The following is a 21,821-nucleotide window of genomic DNA, read 5'->3' on the forward strand; positions in this document are numbered from 1 at the left end:
TATGAGATTTCCAACGGCTTCACTCAAAGGATTGGGTAGGTATAGGATTTTGAGATGAGCATCACTTGGAAATTAGTTTCCTTAGTATTACCTCGACCCCCTTTAACAGTACAGTGTTTCCTATGAATCAAGAAGGAGAAAATGAAACTTTGAAAAAAAGTCTTCACGCTTCAGATTCCTCGCATGAATATAGAAGTCTTCAAGGTCACACCAATTTCTTCACTTTCAAAGTCTTCAGGAGAACCAAAGTCTTCAGTCGAAGACATTCATTTTTAGGGGTCGACTTTCACTGTAAATATCAAACTCCTCATTGACTTATAGAGCCTGTGTACACTCACAAACATGTTAGTCCCTTAACCTATAAGTCTTCAATACACCAAAATCACTAAGGGGCATTAGATGCACTTACAATCTCCCCCTTTTTGGTGATTGATGACAATATAGGTTAAGTTTTCAACGGGGATAAACATATGAATTGAAAGTACTCAATATTGAGGGATTTGATTACAAGATATAGAAGAACTCCCCCTAAAGATGTGCATAATGAGAAATTTGCTTTTGACGCAATGCACATTTGAAGACTAGAATCATGGAGAACTCCCCCTATATCTTGTAATTCATACACGCATTTAACATATAGAGTGAAGAATTTGAAATGCATGATGAAATATGGCGACTAATGTAATTCAGCATGCGTGCATAACATTAATGAGGAAATAGCATGCAGAAAGACAGAGCAAAAGTATCAGGTCACCATCGGACTTAAGTTTACAACTCAAATAACAAAAGCTTCAGAAGAGCGAGAGTTGCAACTTAACAGAAAAACGCCCAATATATCGACCCGCTTGAAGACTAACTCAAATTTCTCCCCTTTTGTCATCAGATGACCAAAAGGGACGAAAACTGAGGACTAACGCCCCTGAAGAATTTCTTCACGAAGTCGATGGAGGAGCGTCAGCATTGTTGGGGTCGTTTGTTGGAGTAGGGCCTGCTGTAGTGTCGTCCAGATCTTCATTGTTGTCAGTATCACGGGATGAGGAATATGAACTGGGCACCAGAGAAGGAACTGCAACTTTCTTGAACTTCTTCGGTGGTGGCTTTGCCCAGCCGAAGTCCTGCTTGAAGCCCATCTGCTTGAGATCCTCATCACCATAGATATGAGACAGAATGGCCCAGGTGTGATCAAACACTTCATTAAGGTAGTAATGGTTCTTCTTCACTGAATTATATGTGGCAGTCATGTTGTGAAGAATTGAACCAAACTGACATTTTACCCACTTGTGATTGCGATCCACCTTTTGATGAAGACTGAGGAGAAGCTCATGATCAGTCATCACCCTTGGGGTTGTTGCCTGAGGACTTTGCTTTGAGGCATTAGCGGCATAGTCATGAGTAGCAGAGTCATCATTGGTGGAGTATGAAGCAACTTTGCGAAACTGTCCATCCAATGGTCGAATGCCCTCATCAATAATAGCAGTGGCCTTGCCCTTTTCATCAACTGAGGAAAATGTCCGCTTGAGGACTTCAATTGGGGGCAAGAAGCTGCCATGGTTGAGTGTATCAGCTTTGTAGTTGAGTGAAGACCTTGATCTGAGAAATCTCATAATCCAGGGAGCGTAAGGCTTCAGCTCAAATGGGGACATTGCAACGTTTGCCAAGGTCCTCATGAAGAAATCATGATAGTTCACGGGAATACCGTGCATGATGTTGAAAAGTAGATTCTTCATGATGCCAACGACTTCTTCATCATTCGAGTCGTGGCCTTTGATAGGACTCAATGTCTTCGTTAGAATGCGATAGACTGTCCTTGGCACATATTGCAATTCCTTCACAAGGAATTTGGTCCTTGAGGCTTGTCCACGCTTCAATGGCTTCGTCAACACTTGCATGAAATGGTCTAACAACTCAGTTTTAGAGTAGATGAGACGTGCACCTTTTGGGGGAGGACTGATAGGCATGGCACGAAGCAATTCAGTGGCCGGTGCCTTATAGTGTGTGTTCTCTGTCATCCGGTCCAACACCCATGAGTTCACATCTTCAGCATTTCCTGTGATGTGCAACGTTGCATAGAATTGAAGAATGAGTTCTTCATTCCAATCGCAAATGTCAGTGCAGAAATTGAGCAGGCCAGCATCATGAATGACAGCGAGGACTGTCGCGAAGCAAGGCAGTGATTCCATATCCAAGTGAGGAATATGCTCATGGTCGAAGACTTTGTCTTTGTTGAACAACACTAAAGAATAGAAATTTGCTTGACTAGCTGTCTAGAAGCGCTCCCTCCTCAGGCGAGCAGAATCATAGGGATTACAGTCCGTGAAGAATACATGCTCATTGAAGAAGGCATCATCCTTGAAATCTGGAGTTTTGGAGAATGGATTCTTCGGCCGTGGCTGAGGAGTGTCAGTGATCTGAAGAATAACTTCTGGAATGTCATTTTCTGGAGCCGCAGGCTGAGGAACATCTTCTGCTTCAGTAGCAGCCTGGGCCTTCATTTCTTCAGGAGCATTTTCATCAGCACTAGTGGCTGGAATTTCTTCATGAATGGAAGGGGTGGCATGAATTTCTTCAGAGCCCATTACTTCAGTTGGAGCTGGGGACTGAGGAATTTGTTGGATTGGTGTGAACAGCGGAGAGTTGGGGTGCTGACTATCCCAAAAATCATCGTTCATTACTGGAGTGGTGCTCCCATTGTCCACATCCTCATCCTCTTCCATTTCTTCAACACCGGCCTCTTCAGCAGTAAACTGAGGCATTGGCGATGATACTTGAGGAGTTGAAGTGAAAGTCTCCACTTCAGTTTCTTCACCCATCTGCTCTGTGGAAGCAGCAGAGGGATCTTCTTCAGTAGATTCATCTGGAATATGATATTCTTCACCATAAGGAACAAGTTCCTTTGATGGCATGCTTGCAAGAGGAACGACATCAATGGGATTGTCCATTGAACTTGTCAAAATCTTCGCCTTCTTGGGGGCCGAAGATTCTGTGGCAGCCGATGCTTTCCTCTTCTTCAAAGCAGCACGCTCCGCAGCTTTGGTTTTCTTCACTTCCAGAACAGAAGGAAGAACTGGGCTTGGTGTTGGTGTAGGCAGAGAAGTGGGATTTGGATCAATTTCTTCATGCCCAACTGATGCAGTTGGCCTGTCTTGAGCAATTTCTTCAGGCGCAACAACATATTCTTTAGCTGGCCTGGCAGATTCTTCAGGCGCAACACTAGTGGTTGCCCTGGCAGTTTCTTTAGAGGCTGGAATTTCTTCAGCAGCCCTGGTGCTTGCAGTTTCATCAGCAGCCCGATTTTCATCAGCGGTGCTGGCAATTCCTTAAGTGGCTTGAGCAGATGCTTCATTCGGACTGACTTCAATGTGCATAGGAGCAGCAACACTTGAAGTGAATTTCTTCGTCAGTTTGATGAATCTGACCTTTACACCCTGCCATTCAGCCTTGTAGGCATCAAATTCATCGCTGAGCTTTTTGTTGCCATCTTGTAGTGCAATGAGCTGCTCAGGCGAAAGACTGAGGACATTGTCATTTAGGTAGAGCTGCTTCTTGTACCGCGCTTTCTTCACGGTCCTGGCTTGGTCATACTTCCATTTCTCTTCAGCTATGAACACCGTCACAACATGACTTTATCCAGGAGTGAGGCCCAACTCTGGCATTGGAGCATTTGGATCTTTGTGCCAAAGATCGATGAAATCGAGGATCTTCTTCGGATCTAGTAAAAGGGGCACAGCACTCCCTTTGGCTCTAGCGGCCCGTTGTTGTCCGTCCTTGATGATATCAGCTAATTCATCATCATCAGCTTCATCATCAGTTGGATTCTAAAAGACCACCTGCTTCTTGTGAGGACTTGGTCTAGTGACTCATCCAACAGTGGCCTTGGTCTTCAGCAGAGTGGGACCGGTTGATGAAGGGTGAGCTGAAGAACTTGCTGAAGCTCCTGAGGCAATTGATATGCCAGTGGTCCCTTGGCACGTGGCGAGATGCACAAGTGCTGAGGACTTTGCCGGAGGAGCTAAGGGTTTTGAAGCCCGAGGAATTTGTGCAGCTTGAGGAACTGGGGCAGCTTGAGGAAATTGCCTTGGTGGCACTAAGGAGATTGGCCGTGAGGGCATTGAAGAAGAACTTGGCCGTGAGGGCATTGCTGAGGAAGGTGGTTTCTTGCCTGGCTTCTTTGGCATAGCCTTCTTGCTTGAAGAAGCCTCAGCAGCGGCAGCGGCAGCAGCAGAATCCTCATTAAATTTCTTCACTTCTTCTTTGGCCTGCTTGATCAACTTAGCTTGCCGCATGGCCCACTCATCAGCATAATCCTCGCCATGTTTAAGGCTTGTTGGGTCAGCTTTTTGGCCAGGTGCCAGAGGAGGTCTTGAGCACGGAGGGTTAAGAGTGAATTTCTTCATGTATTTGGGAGTGACATATCTGTACTCCCTCCACTATCTTTCCCATCTTCGTTCAATCCTCTCGATGCGCACTTTGCGCTCATTCTTCGTCTCCTTGCCATGAGTTGCCTCATCAGGCATGCAGTACCCTGCATAGATGTCCACAGGGATCTCAAAGGCAGTATTGACTTCAAGCTTCTTTCCTCCTTTCTGAGGCCTTTTACCATCCGCCATTTTCTTCAGCTGAGGAATTTGCCCAATCGAGTTCTCTGAAGAAGTATGCAACTTTTCTTCGAGGAACGCTGCAAATGAGTTAAGTTGATGAGAACCTAGTGATTCAGCAACAGACATGTGTACCTGTAAACAGAATATAGGTGCGAAGAATTTGGAGAGGTCATATGCGTTCTCAGAAGTTTTTGTAAAACTTGAACAAGTTTGAGGAGATTGACCCGATGTGTCTTGAAGAATTTCACTAAGTGTTCTTTGACTTAGGTTCCAGAGTTGTGCGGATCATGAGATTCACACAATTGAGGAATCATGAAGAAAAATGTCACTTAGAGAAACAGATCAAGAACAGAAGATTTGTGCTAGGTGTTTAGAGTGTGGAAGTTGAAGAATAAACACCTTTTGAGGATTTGATGAAAATCATCAGTAGAATAAATGCGGTAAAAGTAACTTTTAATTACCCTTGATGAAGAACACGACGAACTGGAAGAGTAAATTTGGAAGTTCGTCAGCTCGGATCTTCCACGCCCTAACTTGGCGGAGGAAGACGTCTACGGCGGCGGCGGAGGGAAGATTTCCACGGCCGATGCGAGTACGACGGCGACGAGGTCGAGGCAGTGAAGCTCTTCCTCACCGGCGATGATGGAAGTAGTGGCGGCGCTAGGGCTTGAGAATCTCGAGTGAGGGAGTGAGGTCGAGTGGAGTAAAAATGAAATGAGGAAGGGAAGGGGGTATTTATAATGGAGTGAAAAACTGTTCGCACGAAGAATTTGGACGAACGTGCCCCTGACCCTTCTCATTCGTGCGACATGTGTCACCCACGTACTGAGAGGTGGAGATCGTGTGAGATCGTGGGTGAATAGATAAGTATACCGTGGAATGCGTAACGGTTTGAGCGGCAAAAGCCAAAAATTTGGATAAGACTATTTTAAAGTTTCGTTCGCAATTTCTTCAGCTGACAAGGACACAGTGAAGAATTTGAACGAGTTTCAAATAGAACGCACATGAAGAATTTCTGAATGGACTGGGTTGAGTTTAGCATAGAGGGGGAAGGGTCCGATCACATTCACTTAGCAGAAAAATCAACTTGAAGAATTAGCAATAAGTGAATGTTGTAGAGGACATAAACTCATACATATATACATATAGTCAAATGAAGAACAACGATGGAAAGAGTGAAGACAATGCAAAGTTGAAGAATTTGAAAAACTGAGGAATTTCAAAAATGAAGAAAAACTCAAATCGAAGATTTTCAACTTTGGTTGATGGCGTTACCCACCGTATAAGAAAGCTGATTTCAGACACCACGTACAACTCTCGTAGGGTTCTGAGAATCAATTTCTTCTTTAATTTCTTCACACTTAGAGGGTTAGTCTTCATTTATTGAAGAAAAACGTTACTTCGTGTGTTGCATATCTAAGTCATCAAGTCAGCATAAGTGTTAGGATGTGTGTCCTTTTCAAAGAACATTCGAAGATTCTAGGATATTTAGCTCACACCGCAACTTGCTAAATCTCTTCTCATCCAAGGGCTTTGTGAAGATATCAGCCAGCTGGTCTTCAGTACTTGCATGGTCGATGGATATGTCGCCCTTCAACACATGGTCATGAAGAAAATGATGACGAATCTGAATGTGCTTTGTCTTCGAGTGCTGAACTGGGTTGTGAGAAATCTTGGTAGCACTCTCATTGTCGCAGTAGAGTGGCACATTCTTCACATTGATGCTATAGTCCTTGAGCGTTTGCTTCATCCATAGTAGTTGAGCACAGCAAGATCCAACAGCAATGTACTCAGCTTCTGTAGTGGAGAGTGATACGCAGTTCTACTTCTTCGAGGACCAACATACCAAGGATCATCCGAGGAAATGACATGTGCCTGACGTTGACTTGCGGTCCACCCGATCGCCAGCATAGTCAGAGTCCGAGTATCCAATGAGATCAAAGGAAGAGCCCTTGGGATACCATAATCCAAGTGTATGTGTGTGAGCTAGATATCGAAGAATATGCTTCACAGCCTTATGGTGTGATTCCTTCGGTGTAGCTTGAAATCGGGCACACATGCAAACACTAAGCATAATATCCGGCCTAGATGCACATAGGTACAATAAAGAGCCAATCATGAAGCGGTATACCTTTTGATCATAGTCTTTGCCATTTTTATCAATGCATAGATGGCCATTTGTGGGCATAGGAATTTTGACGCCTTTACAGTCTTGCATGCCGAATCTCCTCAACACATCCTTGAGGTATTTCTCCTGAGATATGAATATGCCATTGTATTGTTGACGAATCTGAAGACCTAAGAAGAATTTCAATTCTCCCATCATAGACATTTGATATTCTTCACTCATCATATAGGTAAATTCATCACTGTAACGTTGGTTAGTACAACCAAAGATAATATCATCAACATATATTTGGCACACGAATAATTCATCATCATATGTTTTGGTGAAAAGAGTTGGGTCAAGTGAACCGGGTTTGAAGCCTTTCTTCACGAGGAATTCCTTCAGTGTGTCATACCACGCCCGAGGTGCTTGCTTGAGGCCATAGAGGGCCTTGTTGAGTCTGTAGACGTGATCTGGAAATTTTGGATCCTCAAAACCTGGTGGTTGAGCAACATATACTTCTTCCTCAAGCTTACCATTGAGGAATGCACTTTTCACATCCATTTGTTGTAAGATGATATTATGATGGTTAACATAAGCAAGCAATATGCGAATAGCCTCAAGTCTAGCAACAGGTGCAAAAGTTTCATCGAAATCAATTCCTTCAACTTGTGTGTAGCCTTGAGCTACAAGACGAGCCTTATTCCTCACCACGAGCCCATTTTCGTCTTGTTTGTTGCGGTAGATCCATTTGGTACCGATGATGTTGTGCTTGCGTGGGTTTGGTCGCTTTACAAGCTCCCACACATTGTTGAGCTCAAATTGATGCAATTCATCTTATATGGCTTGAATCCACTCGGATTCCATGAATGCTTCATCTACTTTAGTGGGCTCTGTGATAGAGACAAATGCAAAATGCCCACAAAAGTTAGATAAATGTGAAGCTTTTGAGCGCGTGAGGGGACCTGGTGCTTGAATGTCATCGATGATCTTTTCAACTTGCACTTCATTTGCAATGCGAGGATGTGCGGGCTGACGACTTTGCTTAGGCCCAGCAGTTTCTTTAGGACCAGTTTCTTCGGCAGCACCAGCATGATTTTCTTCACGATCAGGAATGACTTCTTCAGCAGATTCTTCGGTAGGGAGGACATCCTCAGTAGCTTTGAAATTGATGGATTCCTCAGGTGACATTTCATCTAGCACAGGAGGTAGGTGCTCTCTTTGCGAGCCATTAGTTTCATCGAACCACACATCTACGGTTTTAACAACCTTGTGATGGTTGATGTTGAAGACTCTGTAGGTGTGCGAGTCCTTTCCGTAACCAAGCATAAAACCCTTATGTGCTTTTGGTGCAAATTTAGAGTGATGGTGAGGATCTCTAATCCAGCATTTAGCACCGAAGACTTTGAAATAACTTACATTGGGTTTCTTGTCAGTGAGGAGTTCATATGAGGTCTTTTTGAAGAATTTGTGAAGATATACCCTGTTGATGATGTGGCACGCAGTGTCAATTGCTTCAGGCCAGAAGCGCTCAGGTGTCTTGTATTCATCAAACATAGTGCGGGCCATCTTAACAAGAGTCCTGTTCTTGCGCTTCACGACGCCATTCTGCTGAGGAGTATAAGGAGCAGACAATTCGTGAGTAATACCAAGCATATCGAGATATTCATCGAGGCCAGTGTTCTTGAACTCGGTTCCATCATCACTCCTGATACGCTTGATCTTCACACCGAAGTTAGTGGAAGCCCTTGAGGAAAATCGTCTGAAGACTTCATGCACTTCATTTTTGTAAGTGATGATATGCACCCATGTGTAACGAGAATAGTCATCAACTATGACAAAGCCATATAATGATGCAGAATTAGTAAACATGGCATAATAAGTAGGACCAAATAGATCCATATGAAGTAATTCAAAGGGACGAGAAGTGGTCATGATAGTCTTCACGGGATGCTTGGCTCTGGTGATCTTTCCAGCCTCACAAGCCCCACAAAGATGATCTTTGAGGAATTTGACACCCTCGATGCCAATGATGTGCTTCTTCTTCGCGAGTGTATGCAAGTTCCTCATCCCAGCATGACCAAGTCGTCGATGCCATAACCAGCATTCTGAAGCTTTTGCAAGTAGACATGTGGCAGGTTGTGGTCCTACAGAGAAATCAACAATATACAAGTCTCCTTTCCTAAAGCCTTCGAAGACTTTGGAGTTGTCAGATTCCATTAGCACAAGGCAACGAAATTTGCCGAAGACAACAACCATATCAAGATCACAAAGCATTGAGACAGACATAAGATTGAATCCTAAGGACTCAACAAGCATGACCTTGTCCATGTGTTTATCCTTTGAGATTGCAACCTTACCTAGACCCAATACCTTACTTTTGCCTTTGTCAGCGTAGGTGATATGCTTTAGATGAGATGGTGACAAATCAGTGTCCATCAACAAGCTTTCTGTCACCAGTCATGTGATGTGTACATCCACTGTCGAGGACCCACTCGGTAGCTTTGGGTTGTTCATCCTACAGATGAATTAGTGCAACTTACGAACCCATATACTTCATCAGTGAAGAATATGATATCAATTTCATCAACAGTAACAGATATAGCAATATGAGAATGTGAGAAATGAATGAATCATTTCTTCATGATTAGCTTGCGTCCTTTCAAGCACATTCAGGTCTCCAACAAATTCTTCAGACGATCAAGTTCGTCTGGAGACCTGACCCTGCATAAGAGATTAATTCTTTTTCTTCACCACCCACATCTGGAGGGGTGGCAAAGAGTTCATCATTCTGCGAGCTCCATAAGAAAATGATGGCATAGAAGCCAGTGTACTTCGTTTCACAGAAGAGTGGTTAGGATGAGCATATGAATAAGCAGAGAAATTCTTCGAGGACTTATGAACATAATGGTTTGAAGAATAATGCGCATATTCATAGCCTTTAGACTTTCTCTGTGAAACAGGAGTGTCAGCACGATGATGTTCATATGAGGATTTTGATCCGTGTGAGGAATTTGATCCACGTGAGAAATTTGGTCCATATGAGGACTTAGATCCATATGAAGAATTTGATCCATATGAAGGATGATGCATGTGTCAAGCGCTTCGATGTGAAAAAGGAAAAGAAGGCCGAGAGTTTTAGCATCTTTATGGCGGCGATTGAGCAGAAAATCAAGCCAGGAGAGAAAAAAGATCAAGCTCGAAGAGAGAAGGGTTGGGCTCACGGCCGCTTCGGAGGATACCAAGATGTTGGCCATGGGGATGAATGAGTTGGATGAAGATATGACGATGATCGTGGGCGTTGTCCGTGTCAAGATGTTGAAGTGCTTGTTGGTTGAGATGGAGCCAACTGGTGATGAGGAGACCATGGCAGAGTGAGCTAGGAGGCTTGGATAGCCGATTTGGCAGGGCAAAAATGTTTCTTTTTTGCACAGACTGTCGGATGAATATTTTTGTGATTAGGCGCATGTAAAACTATGAACATCCGCCGCCTTTTGGTTGCGATCGAACACTATTAACACCACATTTTAATTTATTCTCATATTGCTATGTATTTGAAATGGAATTTATCGGACTAGACGGACTTTTAGGGGATCAGGGAGAATGGCCGGCTCTCGCATCGTGTTTGCAGCCAAATAGTGTGTAGGGGACGGCGTTGTACATCGTGTTTGCCTTGTTCATGGCTGTCCTGTCGAGCCAAACGTGATTGTGAAAGTTTTTGATCCAACGTTCACATTCCGCACAAACCTGCCCCACGCCACACCCGCACAGTTCAAACTTCAAACAGAGAAGACCAGGCCGGCCCCACACGTCACGGACCCACGGACTGCGGCACATAAATCCACCCCTAGGCCCGTACATACCCACCCCTACGCCGCCGCTGAGCAGGGGGGCAGCACATCACATCACATCACATCAGACAGAGCAGCCAGACAATTCAAACCGCACCGGGGAGGGCTCCACGCTCCCTCACACCCACGCCGCGCTGCTTCCGGATTCGACTCGTTCCAATCCCCCACCGGTCCAAAATCGCACCCAGAAAGGCCTCGAATCCGAATCCACCCGTCGCGATTCAAACCAGGCCACCCCCCGCTTCTCTCTCCCCTCCTCCCCCTGCTCGCGCAGCGGGTCGCCGCCGCCGCCGACTTCTCCTCGCCGGGGCCGCGGGAGCGGCGGGCGATGGAAACCCTAATGGTGGACCGCGTCCACAGCAGCCTCCGCCTCTTCATGAACCGCAACGCCGTCTTCCTCTGTGAGCGCCTCTGCGCCCAGTTCCCCGCCGAGGTACCGCCCCGCTCCCCCCCCCCCTCCCCCTCCGGGCAGGTAGGCGTTAGATCGGGCGTTGTGCTGGCGTGCGGCTGCGGCCTCACTGCGGGTTTCGCCTGCGCGATTCGATTTAGCGTATATTTTTGTACTCCCGAGGGCCGCGTGAGCTTGGGCGGTGGGATTCGGGCTAGGGTTTACCGAGTCTGAGCATGCACGTCTTTATCTAGCTGCCTGGGAAAATTGTTTGAATTCGTTCGTAACTGGAGTAGCGCATATGATTTCTTAACAGTTAATGAAGAATTTATGCTGTCGTTTCGCATACTGGCAGGGAACTGTTTCACAGTTAACTTAGGCGATTTTAGGGGTGAATAGATACAGTAATGTGTTATGCTCTATGGTGATTTTTTCCTTGTGTAAATCTCTAGGTAGCAACTGTAGAATTTTTGAGCTATCTAGTAGCTTAGATTAGCTAGTATTATATATGATCCGTCTTTTCCTCTTCTTTTAGTAGCTGCAGCATGTGTGCTTAGTTATTTGTTTGCCTTTCCTGCAGTAGTTTATTGTGTCTCACATTAAAATTTTAGCAGAGATAAATCTGAAGCTAGCTCAGACATACACAATGGCCTGACATTAGCTAACTCTCTATTGCACGATCTAGAATATTTGCTAATGTGGAGGAGAGAGGAGTAGGAGAGAGAGAGAGAGAGGATACAATGGACTCTTAGAGCCTGTTGGGTTCTCTCCATTCGGCAACTCCCCTCCTGGAGCGGCACATAAGGCTCTAACTCCATGTGAGTCGGTAGTGCGGAGCAGAGTGGTCTGCAGTTTGATTTTGCGGGGCGGAGGAGCGGGCTGCATGCTCCCATCTCTACTTTGGTAACGACAAATGAGATGAGCGTCGGGGGTTGGGGGGGGGGGGGTGGTGAACAGACAAATGCAGATCCAACAATGCCAAAATTTGAGAGATAGCACCTTTTTCTCAAGAGATATATACCAAAACCATTTTCTAAATCAGTTTGCAGGTGTATATTGTACTAAATGTGCTTGCCCTTCCTCCTGTGTACAGACCAATGTGCAATTGCTAGCGACTTGCTACCTTCACAACAACCAGCCCTATGCTTCATACCACATTTTGAAAGGTAATACCATTTTTCTGTTTTAGTTGCCAAATTGTTTTGAGTGCTTTTTTGGTCAGCGTTTCCTATATGCTATGTAGGTAAGAAGCTGCCGGAGTCTCGATACTTGTTTGCTATATCATGCTTTCGAATGAACCTACTGCGGGAAGCTGAAGAAACTCTGTGTCCAGTCAATGAACCAAATGTTGAGGTATATAGCATGGTTGTGAACATGATGTGTTTCCCGTGCTTCTGAAAGTATCTCATGCAGTGATCGTAGATTTGTCATAAGTTTGCCCAAAAACTCGAGTTTCGTTCTGAACTAGGGGTACCATGAAATGTTACTGGTTCTAAGAAAGAGCATTTGTTCCCTGCTGTCTCGTAATTTCCAGAACTGGAACTAGAAAAATGGATCTATTGCGTTTTCGACGATTTATGCACTAAGAACTTTAAAGCCTATAACTTAGTACTACCTCTGTTCCAAAATAATTGAATTTCTGGGTTTGTCCTAAAACTTGTTTAAGTCTGACCAAGTCTAAAGAAAGATATATTAACATCTGGAACATCAAATTAGTCTCTTGAGATTCTTTATATGAAATATGTTTTTGTACTATGTGTATTTGGTGTTGTGGATCTTAGCACAATTTTTTTTACAGAGCTACTCCCTCCGTTCTGAATTACTTGTCGCGCGTATGGATGTATCTAGATGTATTTTAGTTCTAGATACATTCATTTCAGCGACGAGTAATTTGGGACGGAGGGAGTAGTCAACTTAAGCAAGGATGACTTAGGACAAACCTAGAAAAAAAAAGGGCAGCCCGGTGCATGTAGCTCCCGCTTGCGCAGGGTCCGGGGAAGGGTCCGACCACTTTGGGTCTATAGTACGCAGCCTTTCCCTACATTTCTGTAAGAGGCTGTTTCCAGGACTTGAACCCGTGACCTCATGGTCACAAGGCAGCAGCTTTACCACTGCGCCAAGGACAAACCTAGAGCTTAACTTATTTTGGAATGGAGGGAGTACATTCCAAAAGTTAAATTTGAAGAACAGTAGACCCTTTTGATACTTATTATTGCTTGTTGAAGCAATTGTACCAACTATGCCATAAATGGAATTTAGTTGTGTAATTTTATATTGATCCCTTTTAGTTATTACAAATCGTGGATATGATAGATTCTGTACCAGATAAACATTGACAGTGTGTGATTAATACTATTACTTGACACTGCATGGGATGGTGCAAACTGCCCAGGCATTCTTTTCCTTCTCTTATATTGGGGCATGACATTCTTCTAAGATTGCTGGCGAACTATTTTATTCTACAGGGGTGAAGTAATGGCTAGTGAATAGAAAAACCAGTCACATCTTTGCCTGCTTTATATTTTTGGCCACATTGTTAATTACGTTTTTTTCATCCTCTGTATAGGTTCCGAGTGGTGCGACAGGACATTACCTTCTTGGACTAATTTACAGGTCCGTTATTCATGTGAGAACTGAACTGTGTTCCGTGTGTTTTGATTTGTTAGACATGGTTCATTGTATATACCTCACCCCCCCCCCCCTGTAGGTACACTGACAGAGTGGCAGCTGCAGCCGAGCAATTTACACAAGCTTTGACTCTAGATCCTCTTTTGTGGGCGGCATATGAGGAAATGTGCATACTAGGTTCGTGCATTAGACATCCATAACTTGAATTTTCTAATAGGTCTATTCTTCTGTTTGATTAGAAGTCCTCACAACGAAGTTTTCGTATTTTTAGGTAAGTTTTTGTTTTGTTTGGGAGTTAAGAATGGAAAATACAATGCAGATTTCCAAAGAACCTTCTGAAACATTGCATTGCCAATGTCTGTCTTGCCTGTACCCTAACATTTGGAAATATGGGGAATCTTGTGTATCAGAACGTTTGAGTGTTGCTGCGATAAATTCTGCATAAAAAAGTTGCAGTGCATCCAACTGTTCTCGACTAGCTTCATGTTATCAGTAAATAGATATTCTTTTTAATCATTATGCAGAAAATTACCATTGCCACTGTACTCATTATACGCCCAGTGTGCTGCATTCATCCCTATCTCATCATCTCACATTTCACTTGTGATTTATACAATGGCTCAATATTCATTGGCCTCACCCTCTCTAAAAATATAATTTACACGTTATAAACATAGACTGAAAGTGTGTTACCATCTTGTAGGAGTTGCTGAAGATGCAAATGAATGTTTTACCGAAGCAACTGCTCTACGTCTCCAGCAGGAACAAACATCTACATCAAATCTGGAGAAGTCAAACTTTGTCAATGAAAATCGAGTTCTATCTCCTAATGTATCAGCAAGCCTTGTGGATATCAGCCCTAAGCACATAAAACAATTGCCTGCTAACAACATAGCTGAAGTGCCTGGTTATCCTCATCTAAGAGCAACCGCATTACATGTGCAGAACAGTCTACCATCTAATGCAGGACAGTTTGACAGTCCATCACCAACTGTAACACAGGTTAGTAGAACCTAATTGATTCTCTGCTCTCTAGGTTATCTGGCAATATAGAGTTGTACCAATGCTTATAATCGGTAGTTACAGGAAGCAGCAGCCTTAATGTCTCGTGTTTCGCATTTGGTGACACTGGCAAAATGGCTTATGTTAAGCAGCCCAAAATTATACAGAATCTTCATATTTGATCTATTCACAGCCTTTTCGGTTCATTTTCCATTGCAACAGCCAACATGTTATCATTCTGGTTAACAAAACGCAAGAAATTAAATAGCTGTGAGGCTTAGCACATATTACTATTTTCACATCAGTTTAATTTCTATAATTTTTCAGAGAAGAGATAATAGTGTAACATTATAACAAGGTGGAATTGGCAGTGTTTGGACACCTAGTTCCTTCATTTTTAAAATTTAGTTCGTAACCTGTCTGACTTGTCTCTATGGCTGAGTTGTGTTTTACTTAATATCATTTGGCAGACTTCTGGCATCGTTCCACCACCACTCTTTAGGAATCTCCATGCCTATCAGAATACAACAAGTGGTGATGCTCCGGCCAAACCAAAGGTTAATGCAGTGAACCAACCACCTAGAAGAAAATACTTGGATGAAGCAAGGCTGAAGAAGGTTGTTGTTTCATCAACTGAACCTATTGTTATCTAATTTATATTTGTTCCTTTTGTCCTATATTTGGAACTTCTAGAGGTTTCTCTTGCTGTGGGATATTAGATACACCTCTTTTTGCATTTTAATAAAAACACAGTAGTTCCCTTCCCCTCAACTCTTCTCTGAAAAGGATATGGTGCTGGAGTAAATGCACATTGGCTGATCATGCTTTATGACATGCTGCCATTTTCCAGTTCCCCAACTGGTGGTGCCTGCTTCTGTATTAATTGCGAACATTGTCTTCACCTCCTGGCTGTTCTAGCCTGTAAAATTCCAGTCATGGTCATTTATATGAAGATTCAGGATGCTATATCCTTGCTGTGTAGTGTACCAGCAAGTAACTGGTACCAGTGTATCCACTGTACGCTTGGTTGCAGCTGGGTTGCAAATTCCCTTACCTTTAAAGTACTACCCTGATGATGCTAGTCTACCTGCTAGATTTTTGCCCGAGTTTCTGTTTATCTGTTCTTTTCTTATCTTCTTCGCATTCCAGTATTGCTGTATAGTACAATAATAGCTGGTATTAAGAACTGAAAAGATCGCTATAATCTAATATTTTCTGATATGTTCTCATTTTGTTGCCATAAGTTCCTCTATGGTGTAATACTCGGTGGATGTGAAACTGGTTAATCTGTACTACTGTGCATTGAAGATCTTTCCTCAGTATTTTTTTTCTTTTCTCATTGCCGTCTGTTACAATAACCCATGCAATCTAACGTAGGGTCATTTTTTGTTGTTGTTATGTAGCTTTCAGGTCTGGCTGTACACACTCTTTTCTATCACTCCTGCTAATAGTCAGCAAATTCTTTAATTTACATCTCATGCTTCATTTTTTGCTTATGATGATATTAGACTTGAAGATTCTTTTCAGGTCACTGGAAGGCTCTTTAATCCGAGTGGTGATTCAGTACCTCGAAGAAGTGCAAGACTATCTAGGGATACACCAATAAATTCGAATTCCAATATATCTCAGTTTGGAGGAAATGGATCAGATCACTCGTCAGGTAAATTGCGAGTAAACTCGTCCACATCATCAAAATTGTGTTCGACAGCCATACGTTCTGTGCAAGTTAGGAAAGGAAAGCCACGGGCTACAGAAAATTTTGATGAAGGTGATTATCATTTCAATGTGGATGATCCATCTAATTATGTAAACGTGGTTGACATGTTGTTATATACCTGTGCACTCTGGATCTATCTGCAGTTTTATTAACATGTTTCTGTTCTGCCTATGAGTTTAAATTAGTTATGTTAAGTCAGTCTGCTATCCTGTTTCTTGTGATCCATATAGTTATGTAAACGTGGTTGACATGTTGTTATATAGCTGTGCACTCTGGATCTATCTGCAGTTTTATCTACATGTTTCTGTTCTGCCTATGAGTTTAAATTAGTTATGTTAAGTCATTCTGCTATCCTGTTTCTTGTGCTCATATCTACATGATTCCTGTACTTCCATTTGAATATTGTGATTATGACACCAATTTTAAAAATCCTTTAGGTTGCTGACAAATAGGGGAAGATTACTTACTGATTTTTGCTGGTTCATGGCATTAATCTGTATGTTATGATATCTCCTAATATCAGTTTAACATCTCAAGCTTTTGTGGTACTACAATAAACATTATCTGCTCTGTTTTTAAGCATATGCCTGTCCTTATTATATACATGCGTTTTTTTTACATAACTTATAAACAGCAAGATTGTGTATTTCTTTTCTTTGGTGTGACATTGTTTTGTTTGGTTTATGGAATGTATCCTCGAGAAGATATATAATTTCACCGGAAAACAATGTAATTTTGGCTGCCAAATGATCTCTTTATGTATTTTCTCATTGAGTAAATGGCACCAAGGGTCCTTATCGTACGTAGAAAACAAATCATCATGATTAAATATTGAAAGCAATTTCTCTCAGTGAAAACTTGTTTCAAGATCTGTGGCATTTGTCGCTGTGAAATGGCATATGTTGTTTTATCTTTTACTGGATCGTCGCTGACTATTTCACCTTAGTTTTTGATATAGCATATTACGGTTTTGTAGAATTATATACTTTCTAGTTTCTAGGGATAATGTCCATTGCATTGCGCTTTAGGGATAACGCGGCATGTTCCCTTCTCTGTCATCTTCACATGTAAGATGCAAATTATTTTTCTGAGTCTCAGGAAGCAGGTATGAAGCTGTTGATGAGATGTGGACAGATAATATAGCAGCAACTTCATCTTCTTTAAGTATAGCTGAGGGAAGGTACTTTGAGCAAGATAAAGCTGAGCGAACCCTGTCACAAGACACCAAAATGGCGACTGGTATCAGGGAGCTATTGGGACTACTACGGACACTTGGGGAAGGCTATAGGCTATCTTGCTTGTTTAAGTGCCAGGTACATTAAAGATGTACAGGTTTCAACTACAGAAATACTAACCATCTACCCAACGTTGTAACCAATTCCATTCACTCAATTGTCAGGAAGCATTGGAAATGTACAGAAAACTCCCAGAGCCACAATTTAATACGGGATGGGTCTTATGCCAGGTACAATTTGTTTAGCATTGCAAGATGATTGGAGAATCCCTTGCATACTTTTGATTTACGTTATAAAAATATGGGATTCCTATTGTATTTCATGCAATATTATATATAGGGTCTGCATAGAAATGAGTACTTCAGAGAGTGCGGCTAATCTGCACCCGGGCTCAGCTGCACCCACGCTTAGAAAAAAATTCAAAAAAAATACTAGAAAAATTCAAAAAATTCCAATTTTTTTTGTGGTGGTAGATAATTTGACGCGTGAGGTGCGCCCCAAAATTCAACTCATTTGAGCATCTGAGCAGCTCTCGGCAAAAAAGACAAAATCAGGGTCTGTAAAAATGTTTACTGTTCACGCACTGTTTTGACCCGATTTGTCTTTTTTGCCGAGAGCTACTCAGATGTCCAAATAAGTTGAATTTTGGGGCGCACCTCACGCGTCAAATTATCTACCACCACAAAAAAAATTGGAATTTTTTGAATTTTTCTAGTATTTTTTTTGAATTTTTTGCTGAGAGGGAGCAGATGAGCCCGGGCACCGTTTTGAGTTTTCGTATTTCAGATGACAACTTTGTTTTCTTCCTCTGGTTTTCTTCGGAGTTACTTAAATCAACTGAGGGCGTAATTTAGTATATTTATTGGGAATATTACAGTTTATATTGCTTGTTGGTATGTTGCAAAATGATGTTTGTAAAGTTGTAACTCGGGTGTTGACCCTGAAGAGTTATTATCTGAGTGGGCATCCCTGACAATTTCATTTTACTATTGATGTTAGATATTTGATTTCCACTTCAATAAACTATCAGCTTTACTTTATGGAAAACACATTGATATTTTTACCATATATGCAAAATGAAACGTTTTGGTCAACTATGCAGGTTGGGAAGGCATATTTTGAATTGGTGGATTATTTAGAAGCTGATCATTTCTTTGAGTTAGCGCATCGATTATCACCATGCACGTTGGAGGGAATGGACATATACTCTACTGTTCTTTATGTAAGCGAACTCACTGCCGTTACACGTGCTTACTTTTTAACCATATTTAGCTCCAAGCTCACATGCTTCTTTTGTAGCATTTGAATGAGGAAATGAGGCTAAGTTACCTTGCTCAGGAGCTTATTTCTGTTGATCGACTATCTCCTCAAGCATGGTATGTCGGTTGCCTCTCAGAAGTTAATAATCATGTTGGGCCATTTTTTCCCCTGCAGTATGTTTTCTGTTACTTCCGTCCTTTTGCTCTTGCGGAAACTTCTCTCTCTCCATTTTGCAATGGTTCCTCCCTTTTGTTCGGACCTAGACACGGGGTTGAAAGAAATGAAAGTTGAGGATTATGAAAGCAATTTGTGGCCTCTCCAGTTTTTGATCGATGATGTTAAAATATGATCTTTGTCTCAGCGCAGTGCTAGGCAATGGGACAAATCTAGTGTACAACTGCAAATCTTGCATAAATGTGACCGTTTCTACTATATTTGTTTTGAATGCGAACAGGTGTGCAGTGGGAAATTGCTTTGCCTTGCGGAAAGATCATGAGACTGCTTTGAAGAACTTCCAGCGTGCTGTACAGCTTGACTCAAGAGTAGCATATGCTCACACTCTATGCGGTCACGAGTATGTGTTGCCTCCCGTAATTATTGATCGTATATTTGTATTTGAGTAATTGCACTTACCTTTTCATGGACTTGTCACCTGGGGTCTGTGAACTTGAAGGTTGTAGTTGTACATTTAGGTCCTTCAATTTCTATAGATGTACCAACACAGTTGCAACCGTACTTATCTAACTATGAATGCTCATCTGGCATGTTGACCCTTTTAAATCCAAAGTTTGACCATGTGTTCTGACAGTTGTATAAGTCGTCCAGTGACATATGGAAACGTTCTTCACATCCTAAATATCATGGTTGAATTGTGATTCGATGAGATCCAAGATGCCATCCTATTTCTAATTACCAATACATTATTTGTTATTAACATCTGTTGACGCACCTATCAATTTCCATTTTAGTTGTCGCACTTAATCTTTCTATTTCATCCACTATTAATGTTTGAGATCATTTGCCAATTTATTTTGATCCTACTGTCTTTCCTTTGAACTGCAGATATTCTGCATTGGAGGATTATGAGAACAGTGTTAAATTCTACCGATGTGCGCTTCAGGTAGATGAAAGGCATTACAATGCCTGGTATGGGCTTGGAGTAGTTTACCTTCGCCAGGAAAAGTTTGAGTTTGCCGAGCATCATTTTAGAAGGGCATTTCAGATAAATCCCCGCTCTTCTGTTCTTATGTGCTATCTTGGGATGGCCTTACATGCTCTAAAGGTTTGACATTGTCAACAACTGTGAAGTAGTTACTGGTTTGAAGTGTCGTTGTCTTCTGCCCAATTCGTAAATATGAACATCTTTTGGATTTTGAACTTTGACAGAGAGATGAGGATGCATTGGAGATGATGGAGAAAGCCATATTTTCTGATAAGAAGAATCCACTTCCTAAGTATCAGAAGGCTTTAATTCTGGTAGGCCTTCAAAAATATCAGGAGGCTCTGGATGAGTTGGAACGGTTAAGGGAGATTGCACCTCATGAGAGTAGTATGTATGCACTTATGGGCAAGATATACAAGCAACTCAATATTCTCGACAAGGCTGTATTTTGCTTTGGCGTTGCCCTTGATTTGAAACCTCCTGCTGCCGACCTTGCTATAATCAAGGTATGGCACTCATATTTTACTTATTACCTGCAAGCTGCCCCCTTTGCTGTCTTTTTGTTTCTTCACTACATTTTTTTGTTATACATAAGCCAACCTATGTTTTTCTTTTCCTAGAGTGGTCCCATAATAATTGCTAGTTAAATTGTTACACTTTCTTTTAATTTCTTCCCGTTACCGTGCTGATCTCATCAATTCGAATTACTTGTGTTTGAATACTGTTAGATGTTTGTCTGATGTTTGGCAGTCTGCGATGGAGAAAGTACACCTTCCAGATGAACTGATGGAGGATGATGACCTGTAAGTTCACTTTAAAGCAGAAACTGAGAAATGGACATTTATTCAGATCTATGAGTTTCTGCTTGTGCTTCCGAGTCATGGCCTGAATGTGCTTTCGGAGAGGAACTCAGAGGTTGAAGGAAGCAAGCACATCATGCGGAATCAGAATTTACAGCAACTATGGATTCTCTTGGGGCATTAGTGTACCATTAACCACCCAGTTTTGTAGCATTAGCTGTAACCTGTACACTGACAGCACAAACACAACATGTGTAGTAGTTTAGGTGCACAAGCTGAGTATTGGCAGCGAGGCCTGTATCATTGTACAATTGTACGAGTATCAAAAGAAATTGTCGTAGAAATATGAAAACGATGCCAGGGCAAGATCATGCTGAATCAAACAGATTGTGAATTGTACCAGTTTTCTTCTCTGGTGCTGTATTCGAAGGTTTGAAGCATTTCTGTACAAGTAGGTGGGATGATGCTCTGCGTGTCCGCCTTGTTCCATTGCAAGTAGAGGGGAGATGATGGAACGTATGCGTGGCTTTGCATCCAACCCAACTGAAAAGAGTAACATCTCGATATGTTACCATACTGGTCTGTCAGTATTAGTCTTATGATTGCTTGTAGTCCGGCATCACATTGGTAAACATTGACCGATCAAGAAGAGTTCTACTGCAGTAGGCAATATCTGGAAATTTCAAGTGTAATTTAGCATACTGTACTGTATCCCTGTTTATTACATGAACTTCTGGTCCCCAAAATATGGCTGCTTATCTGGTGCACAAAACACGAGGTGTTTGTACCATTTGAACCTACATTTTTTTGAGGGTTTTTATCTAGTCATTTGTACTCGTAGACGGTAGGTCTCACTAAATATTTTAGTCCTGGTGGCGAATATGTAAAAAAATCCCCATGTGTGTTACGACAAAGCCACCAAGCTCGGAATATACTCCCTCCGTTCCAAAATAGATGACCCAACCTTGTACTAAAGTTAGTATAAAGCTCTAGTGTATCACTTGCATCTCATCGCTTGCAACGGAAGCGATCCATACGTGCGCCTTAAGGGCTCTGTTCAGATTTTGATTCTC

General features: G+C 42.2%; 1 protein-coding gene across 3 annotated transcripts; it reads left to right on the forward strand.

Annotated features, from left to right (window-relative positions):
* Positions 1 to 10,603: 10,603 nt before the first annotated feature.
* LOC123155809 (cell division cycle protein 27 homolog B) lies at positions 10,604 to 21,185 on the forward strand. Of its 3 annotated transcripts, none has more exons than XM_044573938.1 (16): positions 10,604 to 10,989; positions 12,038 to 12,110; positions 12,188 to 12,297; positions 13,511 to 13,557; positions 13,652 to 13,749; positions 14,276 to 14,574; positions 15,045 to 15,191; positions 16,102 to 16,342; positions 17,390 to 17,604; positions 17,691 to 17,756; positions 18,629 to 18,748; positions 18,826 to 18,902; positions 19,241 to 19,360; positions 19,849 to 20,068; positions 20,173 to 20,454; positions 20,699 to 21,185. In XM_044573938.1, exons 1-16 carry the CDS (start codon positions 10,885 to 10,887, stop codon positions 20,753 to 20,755), a joined length of 2,277 nt encoding a protein of 758 aa, XP_044429873.1. In that variant the 5' UTR covers positions 10,604 to 10,884; the 3' UTR covers positions 20,756 to 21,185. The 3 variants fall into 3 exon arrangements, with proteins under 3 accessions (XP_044429873.1, XP_044429874.1, XP_044429875.1); XM_044573939.1 differs by having other exon boundaries at positions 10,606 to 10,989; positions 16,102 to 16,234; XM_044573940.1 differs by lacking the exon at positions 10,604 to 10,989 and having other exon boundaries at positions 13,511 to 13,570.
* Positions 21,186 to 21,821: the final 636 nt, after the last annotated feature.

This window comes from Triticum aestivum, chromosome 7B (assembly GCF_018294505.1).
Source record: "Triticum aestivum cultivar Chinese Spring chromosome 7B, IWGSC CS RefSeq v2.1, whole genome shotgun sequence".
In the NCBI taxonomy this organism is placed as follows: domain Eukaryota; kingdom Viridiplantae; phylum Streptophyta; class Magnoliopsida; order Poales; family Poaceae; genus Triticum; species Triticum aestivum.